This window comes from Cervus elaphus, chromosome 11, assembly GCF_910594005.1.
Source record: "Cervus elaphus chromosome 11, mCerEla1.1, whole genome shotgun sequence".
Taxonomy (NCBI): Eukaryota; Metazoa; Chordata; class Mammalia; order Artiodactyla; family Cervidae; genus Cervus; species Cervus elaphus.
Window position 1 is genome coordinate 20,150,059 of NC_057825.1, and position 18,432 is coordinate 20,168,490.

An 18,432-nucleotide genomic window follows, 5' to 3' on the forward strand; every position below is an offset into this window, starting at 1 on the left:
TGATGCTGGGAAAGATTGAAGGCAGGAGGAGAAGGGGATGACAGAGGATGAGATGACTGGATTGCATCACCAACTCGATGGACATGAGTTTGAGCAAGCTCCGGGAGTTTGGTATTGGACAGGGAAGCTTGGTGTGCTGCAGTTCATGGGGTTGCAAAGAGACAGACACGACTGTGCGACTGAACTGAATTGATCAATTTTACCTCAAAAAAAGGCGCGCGCGTGCACACACACACACACACACACACACACACACACACACATAAAACCTCTTTATAATTTCCTATATTGTACCAGGCACAATACTATGAAAAGTTTATCATCAATAACATTAATGATTAATGATGGCTAATTAATTACAAGTCATCTTGCCATTCTTTAAATCTTCTTATAGGCCAAATTTATCAGTCTTTAAAAAAACTAAAATTATAGAAAGCACTAAAGAATCTATTTTGGGGGTATTACTGCCTTTCTAAAGGATTTAACCTTTTGAGTTCCTTTTGTATTTTAGGTACAATGGCACACACTTTACGTTTACTGTGTCATTAAACCTAACAAAAGCCATAAAAAGATGGGTAGTAGTACATTTATTCAATAAAGAAACTGAAATCCAAAAATGATGAACAACTGGGCCAAGACAGCACAGCTAATAAGTGGCAGTGCCCCCAAAGACCTATTAGATTCCATGGACAATGTTTTTTCCACTAATTTTTCTAGTGATTAGGTTCTCCATGATTTCTTAAATATTTCATGTATCTTAAGAAAAACTGTATACTCCCTAGTAAGGAAATATAGGCCAGTGAACTCGTCAAGTTCAACAGCTTTTGGCTGCTGCTACAATGGGATAACTTGATCACATGCTGATTAGTTATCACATGCCAATCAAAAGTTCTTGCTGCTAGTTACATATCCTTAATAAACAAAACCAAAAAAAGTACATAATACAAAAAAAAAAAAAAAAAGTACATAATACATATTTTAAACAACAGATCCATAGGAGCAATAATGAAAAGAATACTTGGCAGAAAAAAAGGTTGGGAACTTCTCTCTTGGGAGGTGTAGTACTCCAAATGCTAGGTTATATCCAAATGGTTATATCAAAACATCGCTAGAGTGATGAGATTTTCCTGTTTTTCAACATATTTGACATCAACATACCTCTTGACTCTCCTATTTAAAACAAAACAACAACAAAAAAAATTAAAATGCTTGCTATGCTTTGTAAAATTCCTAAAACACAAATCATATCAAAATTACTCAATTTTTTTAGTTTTTATAAGTTTTGAAGAGAAAAATATTTAGCATCCTCATTTATGTGTCTACATCATTTAGTTTTGTATGGAGGTCACAAAATACTGTAACATTTTGATAAAATTATCCTTTATATCAATTCATTGCTAAATACTCAAAATTTTAATCTATCCACTATTTCTGTATTCTTATAGCTTACTATCTATACTCATATATAGTGCTAAGATTACAAAATTTTCTAACTGGTAGGAAATACAGCTGTTTATAACATATTCTATCACTTTTGTAATGAAACTAAGCCTAAAGTCATGTAACTCATCTTTCTACTAGCCACTGGATCTCATACCATAATACTCGTCAAATAAATGAATCACTTCAGTGTTATACTGATCCGGACTGCAACAAGGAATGCCATCTAAAAGTAACATCAAGTGAACTTTTAAAACAACATGGATATTACTAAAATATTTGAACATGTGATTAAAATAGAGTAGTAAAAATTTACACATACTTCATTCTTCCTTGATTGTATTGAGTCATTTTCTTTACAAGATGGAGAGTCACTTAGTAACCTAGAAGGAAAGGCAGGAAATTCTTTTGCATGGCATTAACTCATTTTCTGATATAAAGTTATCCTCAGAATTAAATTATCTTTCTTTTCACTTTCAACATGTTTTAAGTGAACTACTATTCCCCCCACTCCTTGACATTTATACCGTTTTCAATAATTTAAAATGCTATTTCTTGCTTCTCACTCTTAAGCCGATGTTCTAGTCTTTGGTAACACTGTTGAGACTGGAGTCACTAAACAGAACCGTATTTTTCCCCCTCTTTGCCTCATTTTGAGTTCCTATTTTATTCTTCTTTTCTAGAAATATTTTGAAAAGAGACATCTCTCCTCTTTTTCAAAGACATCTCTTGATCTCCTGGTCTTAATACATAAATCATCACTTCTATTTAACTGTCAGTTTCTCTCTTAACCGGGTCGTTCCTTGCTGTGTATGAACATGCCTGGATTTCTCCTGCACAGATGTCTTCACTTTTGTCAGCATTACAGCAGTTTTCAGAACCTTATCTTTAACAGGATGAACAACTCATCTTGGTTTGCGCTGATTTTCCTAATTTTAGCATGAAAGTCCCATAGCACATCCTAGGAAACCCCTTAGTCCTGGGCAAACCATAACAGTTGATCGCCCCAACCATTACAAACATGAAGTATCAAAAATTTCTCAAATGTCTTTAACACTTCATTTAACTACTTAACAGTTTTCAGCAGCTCTTCACTTCCCGTCAAAGTCAAAAGTCCCTTAGCATAATACACAACAATCATCTGTTCCATTATGCTTCCCTCACACTTTAACTCCAGTCTTTTTCTAATCTTATACCCAATACTTGCTCCAGTTGAGCAATATTTATCGAATGATCTTATGCCAGGCTCTGCACTAGATGAAAGTATTATAGGCAAGAAAATCAGTCCCATTAAATTCTTCAAATGGTTATAATACAGTGATATATACCATGTTTGAAACCTACTGGACTATACTGCTCTGCTCCTAGTGTATACTTAAATTCCAAAGTTTTGCTTCCACTATGCACCTCTCCACCACACTCACCTAACCTCCCTACATCTCAGCTACTCAAAACCCTTTCTTACCTTTAGACTTGGTTAAAATGCTATCTCTTCCTTGAGGTCTTACCTGACTTCCCCCTACACTAGCCCCAAAGAGATGTGACTTTTATTTTTCTTCTGAAATCGCAAGAATTATGATTCTCAGATCTTCTTGGTACCTTTCTTAAGGCTCATATCACATTCTACTCTTCATTATGACTATATAATTCTCCTATGTCCCTTAATAGTTGACAGACTCCCTCAAAAGCAGGTGTTCTGTCTTCAAACACACAACACTGCCTTACATTCATTTGTAAATGATTATATATAATATCTTCAAAAAAATCTCAGTTTGAAACAAATTAACACATTATCTTCTATAATTCAGAGTCCTGAAGTAAGACAACTCTTTACAGCTAGATGTTGAAAACAATAAAAATATAACAAACAAATCACATACAAATTTTCTCTGTAGTAGGTAAATCCTATAAAAGGTAGCTGATTTCCCACAAAAGCCTTAGGAATTGGGAAGGTTTCTACATCTCCTTTATCATCTTCAATGTCATCAAAATTGCTGCTGTCTATGTCACTGCTGAGTTCAGGTACCACAGGAGCTGCAGCTATTAAAAGAAAAAAAACACATTGTCTAATAATAATACATATGATTTAAAAAGACAGAAACCACCCCTGTTCTGTTTTATATTAGTTATTATAGATTATTAATGTTATATTGATATTAACACACTATATAAATATTAACACATTGTATATTGATATTTGATTAGCAAACAATACTATACTGTCATGATTTACTACAGAAAATTTCAATGACAGATTTACTATTTTATCATTTCAAAGAACTGAAATTCTTTGTTTTATCATTATATTAGATTGATTTTAAACATAGATGAATTAATCTATGCAAAGCAGTACGATATTATTCTAGGTATTAATCTTCCAAGCAGCAATAACTTGCACATACATTCTTTAGTTTTCAGAAGTTTTCTACTACATCTTTAAGTAGAAATATTTCTTGCTCTTAAAATGAATTAATGTAAATATACATGAAGTTTAAATGAACTACTATGTTTACCGTAGTATTCACCAGAGTACTCTCCATAAGTAACTAATTATTGATTTATTAATTCAAACATATGAATTAAAGAATTTTATTTCCCCAATTCTGAAAATTATTGAGATCCATATAACAGCTTGACAAATTAAGAAACCTATAATGCTTATCATAAAAGCACTGGGAAATAAAGACATACTAGTTTGCTAAGATACTGAAATAAGATTTAGTTACACAGCTTCAAAATGACTGAAATAAAATTTCTCAATTTAAAAATTACTGTTAAGAGTACCAGACATGCTTTTTAAATCAGAAAAGGATTCAATTTATGAGATTTAAAATGTGATGAAATGGAAATATTTAAATTTATTGACTTACTCTCTCTTATGTTATCCCAATTCCACTGATCATTCTTAAAGAAAGGATGTTGTTTGATTTCTTCTACTCCATTTCTTCCAAGGCGTACCTCCCTAAATAATGCAATTAAACATTCTATTATAAAGAGTAAGATTATAAAAATACAAAAATACTCTTATCTCAACGAGGATCAGAGTAAGGATCAGAAATGAGTTTAAAAAAATGGAAAACCTTCAGCTTAAATACTGCTCAAAAATAAGCAATCTAATTTTACAGCATGTGATCTCTCTAAATAATGAATGTCATAGAAAAGAAATTATGTTTCTATTTGCACTTTGCCTCAAATGAAAGTATAGGAGGCTTTCAATTAAAAAAGTCACTGGTATGTGCCAAAATCATATGACCAATTTTAGGGCATAAAATGAATGGAGATCTAACTTTTGGCACAGAAGGATTTTTTAAAAACCTCTATAATAAAAATGTTATTTAAAAAAATCCTCCCCCCTTCTTAAAAAGAACTCACATACTGTGCTTGAAGTTATCTATATTCACTCTGGATAGATCTACATCTATATTAAATGTAAGTTAAAAATAAATATGTACTGCATTTATATTAAAATTATCAATATGAATACAAGAAAAATGTTGCTAATAATTTCATTCTTTGACTTTTTGAGTCTTCAATGAAGACTATGTGGAAATAATAAGCAATTATGCCCCTGGAGCTATGTTTAACATAAACAAGAAAATGTGTAAAGTTTATAGAAGGAAGTACTCCTAGCCACACTAGTGGCATTAGATTCTTCTCAAACTATCTTTTCTCCACCTACAATCATTCTTTAGATTGCAACTACCACCGACCATAAATCACTAAGGCTAGTCTTTCATGAATGGTACTCCTTTCATGAACACATGCTATATATCCTGTTTTATATTTTACCTTTCAACACAAATTATAATCATTTCTATCAACTCCACTTAGTCCTCAAAGCAAATGTTATATAAAATTTATTTTGAGTGTATCACCATGAAGTGTTCATTAATTATGTAATTAACAAAGTTTTATTTTACAAATGATTGATAAATAAACAAAAAAGATTAAATTAATGAGGAAAAATGTAATTTTCTGCTTTGTACGGAAAAATAAACAATTCATAGTACTTAGTTTGACAAGAATGAGGGAAACAATGCTTAATAATGGAATATACCCCATGTGACATTTCTGGGGGTCAAATTTGCAACTCAAGTAGGTCAATTTTAAAATGTATAGCCCAGAAATCCATCTTTAATATTTTATCCTACAAAAAGTATGCAAAGAGAAATGTATGAGAATGGTCACTACAGTACTGTAGTACAAGCAACTGGCAAACTAACAATAAGGTGTGCTCAGGAAGACAGCATCACTGAGCAAGAAAAGTCCTCAGTTATCATCTAAATCTGATCCCATCATATTTAGAATGAGTAAAATTATTTCCCCAGAAAGTAAGATAATTTCCCTAAAATCATTAAGTCTGGTCTAAGGTGGAAGCACCCACTTGTATGCATTGGCCCTTTGACAGGATGACTCCAATCACAAACGTAAAGTGGGAAACCAGAAAATAGAGAGGGCAAGGGAGACACTTCAAGGAGCTTTCCAGGCTTCTCTTTTTTTAAGGCAGGTTTTCACAATAATGTTCATCTATTTTTAAGAAATACAGAATTTTCAGGATGGACTTGCTCATATTCAAATGCAAATTAAAAGGGGCTGGGAAGGAGGCACTGCAAAGTCAAACAGTTTTTAAGATTATTAACTTTTGAATACTTATCTGCACAAAATGTTCTTCTCTCAAAAGCTGTACACTCAAAAGCAATATGGCTCAATCATTTTAAAGGATAAAATGTGAAAAACACAGAAGTTTTCTTTTCTCTCAGATGCATTACTTTATCAAGTTTTCTTTTTAGATATGAGGGTTAAGATCAGAGTTGGATCACCATCAGGCTGCACATACAAAATGACAATGGTAACCCAATCCCAGGCTAAGCAGTAGGAAAAGGCTAAACCAGAATTAAATGCAAGTTGGATAAAAAGACTGATTTTATATGTGTATATATAAGAGTTAAGTAAGCTTTCACTTCTACAAGTCTAAAAGCTAAAAGGATTCTCTACAAAGAAATCTCTATAAAGAAATTTAATGTATATTACCTATCCGTTAAGAAGGCACAGATGAGATTCTTCGCATGTTTAGAAATTTCTGCATCTTCAGGGAAACACAGTGAGTTTTTATGATCCATAATTTTGCTGTATGTTCCTACAAGTGAATCTGCATAAAATGGAGTATCCCCTAAAGTACCAAGAAAGAAGACACAGAGTGTAACAGAGAATGCAAATTAAACATTTTTTACTAAATATGTTTAGATTTATTGCATGCATGTAAGAAGGAAATGTCTATGGGACAGAAATCTCAGTCAAAACAAACATGTACACACCAAGAATATATTTAAATTTTAATCATATCAATAAGCCCATAACTTTTAAAATCAAAATAAAATCAATACTAACTGTACAATGTGTTGGGAAATATATAATGAGAAAAAAATCAATTTACCGGATAATTTAAAAGATTACTAAGTGTGATCAGATCAGTTACAGCCTTCTAATGCTTCAGCTAAATCAAACCTTTTGTTATACAATACAGCAGTCACCAACCACAAGTGGCATTTTAAATTAATTAAAATGAAATAAAATAAAAAATTCATTTCCCTAGTCACATTAGCTATATTTCAAAAGCCCAACATGGCAGGTCCCCACCATACTAACCAGTGCAGACATAAGCCATTTTCATCACAATAGCCTGGACAATGCAGCTCTAAGAGTCAGATCAGCCTCATTATTTTACATACAAGGAAGCCAAGGCCCAGATAGATGACGTGATTTGCCTACAAGGACACACAGCTAGAACTGAAAATGGCAGAATCATTCTCCAAATACAGTGTTCCTGCCAACTGATGACTGTGATAAAGAGGCAATGAAAAGAATATAAAGACTTTCAAAAAAGTTCACAACATCATTTTGGCCAGTACTCAAATTCTAAGAGTTAAAGGCCCTGCCAGTGTGCTTCAAATCACCTTGGTACAAACCAGACTTCCCCAAATCAGCCAAAAAGAAGTGCTCAGATAGTTTTTGTTTTCCAAGGGTAGCACAGGAGAGTTTTGAATTCAAGATTTTTCTAGTGTGATTTTTCACTGCAGTAGACTCTTTGAAGTGAAGTCTAGTGCCAACCAACCTGATGAGTGAGCACCAGAGTATGCTCAGAATACTGCATATCAGTGCCATTCAAACTCATTAAATTCAGCTCTCAGAGCTGAAAACGGCAGCACGTGTATAAATGGTCTCTTCAAAAAACCCAGGTGACTTCCTCCAAAGTATATTATTTTTTAAAACTCTGGGAGAGTCTAGGCAAATGATGGTATATTCCACTTTCAATATACTACAAAACACACCTAATAAATCATCAGACAGGGCCCAGACATGGGGAGAACAGACAGCAACCTAAGAGAATACAGTATGTACAAAGAGACCCACTGCAATGACAAAGGCCCAGAACAAAGCAAGTCACAGCCGGACATGAACTTAGCACAGCAAGGTCAACACCACATGTACACGTATGGTCATCAAGAGAAGGCATTTTAACTACACAAAGTCTTAGGAGAAAGGCTTACCTAATTTTGTACTAAGGTTTTTTTTTTTTGTTGTTGTTGTTTTAAGCAATAACCATATTCAATTATTATATAGATTTTACATATTTTCACCACCAATTTTCTTTCAGAGTCACAGAAAAGAAATTCTCCAAGTTGTAACACTAATTCACTCTAAATTCTTATAATGTTATCTGCCTTAACACATTTGCCTCATAAATTAGATTTTGCTATATCTTCCCTGGGCTGCCCTCATAGGTCAGTTGGTAAAGAATCCGCCTGCAATGCAGGAGACAGCGGTTCAATTCCTGGGTTGGCAAGACCTGCTGGAGAAGGGACAGGCTACCCACTCCAGTATTCTTAGGTTTCCTTTGTGGTTCAGCTGGTAAAGAATCCGCCTGTAATGTGGGAGACCTGGGTTTGATCCCTGAGTTGGGAAGATCCCCTGGAGAAGGGGAAGGGTACTCACTCCAGTATTCTGGCTTGGAGAATTCCATGGACTGTATAGACCACGGAGTTGCAGAGTTGGACACGACTGAGCAACTTTCACTTTCACCCCTCACCCTAAAGCCACTGGTTTACTTGGCCAGAAGATATTTTTGTGACTCTAGTACTTAGGAAGAGGAAATCTTAAAAATGAAATCTATGGTGTAAAGAAAAGTTTTGAAATACCTGAGCATTTCAAATTTTGATGTGGCCAAAGTAAAAGAAATTATTTAACTTGTCTCTGAGTTTTCTGAGATTGAAACACTATTATAAAATATATTTATCTTGATAGTCAAATGGTCAATAACCATATTTGACTGGAATTACAAACCAAATATATATACAAGTAGCAAATACAAGAAACACAGTTTACAAAAACTAATTACATAACATAATTACATAAACTGAATACTCTCAGTTCCCTATTTACAACAGAATACTACTGATTAAGAAAATCGTAGAATGAAGGCCCACTGCAGCTGTAAATTTGCTTCTTGTTCTAGTATTTTCTTCATCAAAAAGGTCTACGGAAGGACTATTTCCTAGCAGTAGACTTTCAATTCCTTCCATAGTCTACTCAATTACTGTACCAGCATGAGGCTTCATTTTAATTTTCCAATCAACTCTGTCATACACTATCAATTCAAAGGTTTAAAGAAATTCTACTTTCTCCTTAGAACACAAGCAATTAACTTTTTTATAGTCTCACATTTTTGACTTAGAACTAAAGTGTTATCAGATAGGTTTTAAAAAAAGATCCCAGTTTACTTACCCACCAGCATCTCAAAAAGGAAAACACCCACAGACCACCAATCACATTCTCGCCCATAGTAACCATCACCCCCTTGTGATTTCAGGACCTCAGGTGATATATAATCAGGTGTTCCAACTGCTGTATCACAATGCACCATGCCTGTCTAGGTAAAGTGCAGAGAGAGGAAAAAAGATGTATATAAAATGTGAGTAAAAATACACACATATAAGCAAAACTAATCCATTTATTATTATTTATACAGTGACTACTCACTGCTACCAACAGACCTTCACTGCTGACATGGTTTTGGTAGGACAGAGGATAGATGCATTATGAAATGCATAAAAATGTCTGGATTATGGGAGATCAGTGATAATTTTCCAACTCTAAAATACTAGAGGCTTCATCAATGAAAGAAGGAAAAGGTGGCTAACTTCATGGGAGTTCCATGCAAATCAACATCATCTCTTTCTTACACTATTAAGGAGTTAACAAGAGAAGTACAAAATGTGGTCTTAATGCACCTGACCTGGGGAAAAGAAAAGAATCATGAAAGGAAGCTTTAATATTTCCAAAGAAACTGAAGTGATTAAAACTGCAAAGGCCTCACCTCTGGAAGCTGGATAAAGAAATGGGTATTAGTTTACCCATTTTTCTCTTGGTATTATTATACCAAGAAAAAAATGCGAGAAATAGACCAACTATTTAAATCAAAAGATCTTGTTTGAAAGCTATACCTCAAAGCTGCATGTTTAGAAATGTGGAGCTGTGGCATCAAGGTATTTGGCAAAATGATAAAAACACTCCTTTCTGTGTTTAGTTTCTGTGGGTAATAAGATAATCCCTATCTGATGTCTTTCTGACAAGAACCACTGTAGATAATACCTATGTGTGTGTTTATTTTATAGTGTGTGTATATCTGTCTGTCCGTCTGTCTGTCTGTGGGTGTATGCTGCAAGATTAAATCACAATAGTATATAGTAGTGTAGTGCTAACTAATACCCATTTACTTCCAGCTATGTACAAACATGGAAAAACTTCACAGATTAAGTTGCATGCCTTTCATTTTCTCTATCTACCTAATTTAAAAAGTGTGTCACTTAATAAGTTTATTCCTAATAAGTAAGCTATATAAACTAGCAAACTACTAAGTACTATGACCACCTTGGAAAAAGGAAGTTCACTGTATTTTATAAACATGACTTACATAAATGCTTTTATTTAAATGCAATAAAACATCATATATGGGAAATTAGTTTCAAAAGCAATCTTTTCATTCCTCAAAAATCAGCAAAAGTAACTCAATGACTTTATTTTCCCAAGCATACAGCAAACAGAGGTCATTTGAGTTTGAATATAAATAAAATAAAAAATTTGGAAATAATTGAGCAAATTATGATGGCAATACTCTGCATGGGTTACTATTAGGATAAAAAATGAAGATGACAATGCCTGACTACAAAAACCAGGACATAAAATTAATTTTTATCATTAACTACCTTATATTTGACCTTTTTTTTTTTTACTTCTACTGAAGGAAAAATTCATAAAAGACTTACTAGGGTAAATAAAATCTATTCATTTCACATTTATCCATGTAAGTTAGACTGCCAAAAAATGAATCTCATGACACTTAAATAGCTAAAACCTGGCCAGACACAAAAGTGCCACTAAAAGAAAATTTGTTTAGCATTCAAAGATTCAGAAGAAGAAAAGGATAAGAAAAGAACTGGCAAACAAGTTAGGCTTCAAAGGAATGAGAGTTGGTATGGCAGCTTAGAAAAAAAGAGCAAAAACAAAGGGACAAGAATGACTTTATGTAAAGTTCAAGAAATGCAGTAAAGGCCAAATCAGCTAAATGTAAAACTTCACATGATGAAGCTGGAAAAGGAAAGATGGAGGTCAGTTTGAATAACTGCTTATTTGTAGAAAAGAAACACTCTGCTGGGACTAAATAATTCTTGCACAATAGACTATGCTACTGGTACCCTGTTTTTGAAAATGTAATATTTCAACCACCATCTTTGGCAAGCATGTTGAGGGTTAAAAAAGTTTTTTTAAATAAATATTTGGGAAAGATGGTGGCACTAGTGGTAAAGAACCCACCTGCCCACACAAAGGTGAGTTAGATCCCTGGATCAGGAAGATCTTGGAGTAGGAAATGACTACCCACTCCAGTATTCTTGCCTGGGAAATCCCATGGACAGAGGAGCCTGGTGGGCTACAGTTCATGGTGTTGCAAAGAGATGGACATGAGTGAAGTGACTAAGTACACATGCACTTAAAAACTATCTCATGGGGAAATTCTCAAATTACACAAATATAAACTTTATATTTACGACAAATCTCTGATTCTCTTCTAAAGAAATACAGGAAGGATAAACCACAAACTAAGAGACTGGTTTACCTACAGGGGGTGAGTAGGAAAAGGGTAGAAAGAAGCAAGTACAGTACAGGAATGGGGTGGTGGGATAAGGAGGGGGTGATCCTTCTCTGAGGATGTAATTTGTACAATTCTGACTCTTAAACCAGAGGAATGCTTCACATATCCAAAAAATAAATAATTAAAATCAACCAGATGTGGGACAATTCTAAATGGAACACCAACAGTAAGAAACGGACCTGTTTCATAAATCAATAACATAACCATACCAAAGAAGGTAGAGAGGAAAAGAACAGACCTAGGTTACCTTGGAAAACAGTTGTAGTATATATAATGAGAGCCAGGTTTCTCACTATCCAAAAAAGTACATACAAAAAAGAAAGGAGGAAGACTAGAATGAATCCTGTGCCATAAAACTAGAATCAGAAGTATCATATGAACTCATAATTTTAATATACTTCATATACAGACTAGTAAGTACAGAATTAAATATGAACATGTATGTGCATGTGAGTTAGTATAGTATATACAATATACACATGACCACTAACAGGGTCTAGAAGTAATGACACTCCAAAAGCAACGAATACATCTAACACCCAAATACTGATTTTTAAATACCATTCTTGAATAAAAGGAATTAGATCTTCTTTGAGAAGTGTTTGTTTTCAGGGCTGGAACACAGAAAATACAAAATAGTGTTCAACAACTTACAGTACAAAGAAAGAAAAAAAAAAGAAAATGCTCCCTAGAGGGTACATGTTAAAAAGCTAGAGGAGCCAACTTAAAAGACTTCACAAGATAAGCAAACTTTGAACTCAGTTTCAAAGTGTGAGTAGGAACTTGCCAAGCAGAGTGTATTCAACAGCATGTATTAGATTGGTATAACTGTAATTGCAGTTTTGGATCATAAATTTTAAAGCATTATAAGTACACTAAAACACATCTTTATTAATCAACACATTTTTGCCAGAAAGAATTAAGTTTGTTTTTATCTGTAGCGTAAAAATGCATGCCTTGTGAATCAATGATCTCTTGGAAAGCATTTTCTGCCTCCTGCTGGTTGTGTAAGCATTTTCCCTACAAAAAGTTGTCGAGATGCTTGAAGAAGTGGTAGTCAGTTGGCGAGAGGTCAGGTGAATAAGGTGGATGAGGCAAAACTTAGTAGTCCAATTTGTTCAACTTTTGAAGCACTGATTGTGTGACATGCAATTGGGCGTTGTTGTGGAGAAGAATTGGGCCCCTTCTGTTGACCAATGCTGGCTGCAGGTATTGCAGTTTTCAGTGTATCTTACTGATTTGCTGAGCATACTTCTCAGATGTAATGATTTCATCAGGATTCAGAAAGCTCTAGTGGATCAGACAGGCAGAAGACCACCAAACAGTGAGCACAACCTTTTTTTGGTGCAAGTTTGGCTTTGGGAAGTTCGCTGGAGCTTCTTCTCAGTCCAACAATGATGTGGTCGTTGCCGATTGTCGTATAAAATCCATTTTTCATTGCACATTATAATCCGATTGAGAAATGGTTCATTGCAGTTGTGTAGAATAAGAGATGACACTTCAAAATGACAATTTTTTCTGATTTTGGTCAGCTTACAAGGCACACACCTAGCGAGCTTTTCACCTTTCCAATTTGCTTCAAGTACCAAACGATGGTAGAATAGTTGACATTGAGTTCTTCGGCAAACTTTCTGTGTAGTTGTTAAAGTGGATCAGCTTCGATGATGGCTCTCAATTGGTCGCTGTCAACTTCCAATGGCTGGTCACTGTGCTCCTCATCTTCAAGGCACTTGTCTCCTTTGCAAAATTTCTTGAACCACCACTGCACTGTATATCTGTTAGCAGCTCCTGGCCCAAATGTGTTGTTGATGTTTCAAGTTGTCTCCACTGCGTTACAACCCATTTTAAACTCAAATAAGAAAATCACTTGAATTTGCCTTTTGTCTAACTTCATTTCCATAGTTTAAAATAAATATAAAATACACAGCTAGTAATAAGTCATTAGCAAAAATACATAAAGCGAGAAATGAGCATTAAAATGATGTATAACACAACCACATTTATTTATGTATTCCAATATCAACTGGCAAAGTTCAACAAAGCAAAACGGCAATTGCTTTTGCACCAACCTTATATAAAAGCCAGGAATCATGAAATACCATGGGTATCAAAGAAACTATTTAATTTAAGACCTCTGAAACACAAGGTACAAGAGAACAAATGATAGAGAATGAAGGTGAAACACTAGGCAGGGATTATATCACCTTAAGAGGAGGCTTCAGGTAAGGAGTTCCAATTTTCTTTAATAAATGATAGAAATCTACTAAAGGGTTTCAAGTTTGAGAGAAACATAAACAGGTATGCATTTTCAAAAGTACTTTATCTTACATGGATCAGATAATGTGTGTTTGCTGAATACATCTAGTGTTTCATAACTGACAAATGTCATAAATTGAAAGATTTACTGAAAACAAAAAATGGTCAGAGGATTTAGCATAGTCATTGAAGCAGAAGTAGATGTTTTTCTGGAATTCCCTTGCTTTCTCTATGATCCAATGAATGTTGGCAATTTGATCTCTGGTTCTTCTGCCTTTTCTAAACCCAGCCTATACATCTAGAGGGCTTCCCTGGTGGCTCCGATGGTAAAGAATCCGCTTGCAATGCAGGAGACTGGTTCAATCCCTGGGTTTGGGAAGATCCACTGGAGAAGAGAGTGGCAACCCACTTCAGTATTCTTGCCTGGAGAATTCCCTGGACAGAGGAGCCTGGTGGGCTACAGTCCATGGGGTCGCAAAGAGTCAGACACGACTGAGCAACTTTCACTTTCACATCTGGAAGCTCTTGGTTCACACACTGCTAAAGCCTAGCTTGCAGGATTTTGAGCATAACCTTGCTAGCATTTGAAATGAGTGCAATTTGCTAGCAGTTTGAACATTCTTTGGCATTGTCCTTCTTCGGGATTGGAATGAAAACTGACCTTTTCCAGTCCTGCAGCTACTGCTGAGTCTTTCAAATTTGCTGACATACTGAGTGCAGCACTTTAACAGCAATATCTTTTAGGATTTAAATAACTCAGCTGGAATTCCATCATCTCCACTAGCTTTGTTTGTAGTAGCGCTTCCTAAGGCCTGCTTGACTTCACACTCCAGGATGCCTGGCTCTAGGTGAGTGACCACACCATCGTGGTTATCCTAGTCATTAAGATCTTTTTGGTATAGTTCTTCTGTGTATTCCTGTTACCTCTTACTATACTAATAGCCTATAAGAGCTTATAGTAAACACATTACAATGGCTATGTATTAGGGAAAGAGAATAAAATAAAAACAACTGAAAGGGGGAAAACATAATTGGAAAAAAAAAACCAAATGAGGTCTTTGTGTGGATAACTAATACAATAAGTTGTGAGCCGAGGAACATAATTAACTACATGTACTATTAAAAATAGTAAACAAAATTACATACACGATATTTTATTTTGCCCTATAGAGACAATTTAAGATATTTAAAAAGCTGAATTTAGTATTTACTTACATGCTTGTAAAATAATTTTGTAAACACCATATTCTGACCTGTTCCATACTTGCATATTCAACATCTTTCTTTCCTTAATCACCTTTACCCATCCTAAAAACACATGGTGTGATTTCTCTGCACCCTCCCAAAGGTTCTTGGTTTAATGAAAATCAGAGCACATTCATGGAAGTGCAACACATAAATATCATTTGTTATGTATAACAGACATTAAAAAGTTTAGTATTCTGTTAGAAAATTACTTCATTTTCATTAAAGATAATTTTCACTGGTAATCACTTTATACTACATTATGATAAACACCACAAGAGGGAGCTTTGGTCCACCTACTAAACATTGATTAGTATATGCAGAACACAAACATAGTAATATTCTACGAAGAGGACCAGAGAACCCAGGAGATGTTACATTTTGGCTGGGTAGACAGGGCATACAAACCTAGATAGAAAAAAGTGGCCTGCGAAGTACAGCATGAATTCTAAGTGAGTAACATTATGGACATTATGACAGAGAGTAATCAGTCAGGTTAGCATTATCAGAGAAAACTTTCTATATGAGGTAAAAAAATCAGAGCTGAGCTTGAAGAAAATGGATCACTGATGACAATCAATAAAAGTGAATATCAAATAGGTGGCATAAATAAGTTAAGAAGTAAAGAGAAAAGAAAATCAGCTTAATTCAAAATAAAAGTCTTGACAAGATAATTAACAAGAATACATAGAAATAAAACATGATCTCTCCCAATCAGGAATTACTGCCAGGGATTATAGCACACTTACAGAGAGATCATTATAAACATGAACTAGTTTTGACTGGTAGCAAATGTTTGTCAAAATGCTATGAGGAAGATCATTACTTATTTCTCTTGGATTCACCAAATCTACAAAGTATTCTACAACTAGATGAATGATTTAGTAAAGGAAATGTTTTTATTTAGATATTTTATTACCTTGAGTCATTACATAGTTAGTAAAACTAAATTTATATATTTTTTTAATTATGAAGTCTAGATATATTGTTTTCTTTTTGTCTCTTAAAAAACTAGCATTAAGAAAAAAACAAAACTAGCTTATTACTTACTTCATCCATCTTCATACATGTGCCAAAATCTGCTAATTTTAGATGTCCATGTTTATCCAAGAGCATGTTGTCAGGCTTCACATCTCTGTGAATTAAACCCATGGAGTGTATGGCATCCAAAGCAAGAACAACTTCAGCAGTATAAAACTTGGCCCATTTTTCAGGTACATCATAGTTACTCATGAGGTTTACAAGGTCTCCACCAGGCATGTACTCCATTACCATGTACAGATACTTATCATCTTGAAAGGCACAAAAGAGCTGGAAAACAAAACAAGAAGGAAAAAAAGTTTAAAAAAAGAAAAGAGGGACTTCCCTGGTGGTCCAGTGGCTCAGACTCTGCGCTCCCAATGCAGGGAGCCTGGGTTCGACCTCTGGTCAGGGAACTAGATCCCACATGCCACAACTAAGACCCAGTGCAACCAAATAAATAAATAAAAATATTAAAAAAGGAAAAAAGAAAACTAGAACTGTTAACAGAAAAAAATTCCAAAATCAATACTGCTATTGAAAAAGACAAATTACTGTAAAACCAACATAGAGTTAAACTTTATGAAATCTTTGACTTTAGATTGGATATCTTTAATGGAGAACCAGTTATCAGATAAAACTATTATATGGATATCTTCTTCATGCTTAAATAACAAAATATGCATAAATGTATCATTTTCCCTCTTGGAGAATACAGGAATCTATTTAAATAGACAGATTTTAAAAGAGAAACAGAATAAGAAAGAGAAATATAAAAGGTGATGACAAAAGAATCTATAATAAAATAGCCCAACTTTCTGCAAACAAATTCCTGCACATAACTCACAAAGCAGAGAGCTGAGCAGGCAGTTTAGAAACACCTAACATACCAGATTCAATAGATATCAGAAGAGGGAATAAGTCCCATACCACTGGGAAGAGTAATTTGTAGCCACATTTGGGACAGGGCCTTCTCCCTTCCTTTCCCCATCATCTTGTTCATAATCAATAGCAATTGGCAGTGTTAACTGCACTCAAACTAAAACAGTGGCACTGGGACCCGAGAAAAAGGACACCAAGCTGGAGGATTTGCTGGGGCGTAGTTATCAGGGTCTCCAAATAAATCAGGTGAGAATAGGACTAATATTATTAGCACGAGAACTAGTAACAAGGCACCTAAGATTGGTCCTGACTCCCAGGAGAGACAAGAAACCACAAATTCAGAAGGAAAGGTTTCTGTACATTCCACCCAACAACATGTCCCACCCCTCCCTGAAAGCACACATCATAAACAGAAAAGATTTCCACAAACGGGAAAAAGAACAAAAACAAGAATCTAGTTATCTGAGGAGGTTTTACAAACAGTAGAAGAATGAGGAAAAGCAAAAAGCAAGGGAGACAGGAAAGGGTACATTCAACAAAATAAAGAGTTCCAAAAAATAGCTGGAAGAGACAAGGCGGCCTTCTTCAATGAACAATGCTTAACAAGACAAAAACAACGAAAGGGGAAAGACTATAGAGATCTCTTCAGGAAAATTGGAAACATCAAGGGAGCATTCCACCCAAAGAAGGGCACAATAAAGGATAAAGGTAGTAGAGACCTAGTAAATGCTGAAGAGATCAAGAAGAGATGGAAATGATACACAGAAGAACTGTATAAAAAAGATACTAATGAACTGGATTACTACGATGGTGTGGTTAGTCACCCAGAGCCAGACATTACAGAGTGCAAAGTCAAGTGGGCCTTAAGATGTATTGCTGTTAGTAATATAGCTAGTGGATGTGATGAAATTCCATTAGAACTATTCAAATCCCTAAAGGAAGATGCCATCAAGGTTTTTCATTCATTATGTCAGCAAATCTAGAAGACCCAGAAGTGGTCACAGGACTGGAAAATCCTCATCCCAACTCCCAAGAAGGGTAGTACCAAAGGCTGTGCTAACCATCAGACAATTGCACTCATCTCCCATGCTAGTAAGGTCATGCTTAAAATACTTACATATTATGCAAGTATTATACGAACCAAGAACTTCCAGATGTCCAAACTGGGTTTAGAAAAGAAAGAGGAACTAGAAATCAAATTGCCAGCATTCGCTGTATTATAGAGATAGCAAGGGAATTTCATGAAAATATCTGTTTCCATCAACTACACTAAAGCCTTTAACTGTATGGATCATGACAAACTGTGGGAAGCTCTTAGAGAGATGGGAATACCAGATCATCTTACCTGTCTTCTGAGAAACCTGTATGCAGGTCAAGAAGCA

At 34.8% G+C, this 18,432-nt stretch overlaps 1 protein-coding gene across 6 annotated transcripts in view; it reads right to left on the reverse strand.

Moving 5' to 3' along the window:
* Positions 1-18,432, reverse strand: part of ROCK2 (Rho associated coiled-coil containing protein kinase 2) — a 129,822-nt gene that overhangs the window by 40,154 nt on the left and 71,236 nt on the right. For all 6 annotated transcript variants that reach the window (XR_006343392.1, XM_043917086.1, XM_043917085.1 and 3 more), the window contains exons 5-11: positions 16,199-16,459; positions 9,223-9,367; positions 6,472-6,610; positions 4,311-4,402; positions 3,321-3,480; positions 1,763-1,823; positions 1,159-1,170 (exon numbers count right to left, since the gene is read on the reverse strand). Coding sequence is in view for 5 of the 6 variants with exons in the window: in XM_043917086.1 (XP_043773021.1) it covers positions 1,159-1,170; positions 1,763-1,823; positions 3,321-3,480; positions 4,311-4,402; positions 6,472-6,610; positions 9,223-9,367; positions 16,199-16,459 (870 nt within the window). In the remaining variant the exon portion in view is untranslated. The remainder of the gene's footprint in view (positions 1-1,158; positions 1,171-1,762; positions 1,824-3,320; positions 3,481-4,310; positions 4,403-6,471; positions 6,611-9,222; positions 9,368-16,198; positions 16,460-18,432) is intronic.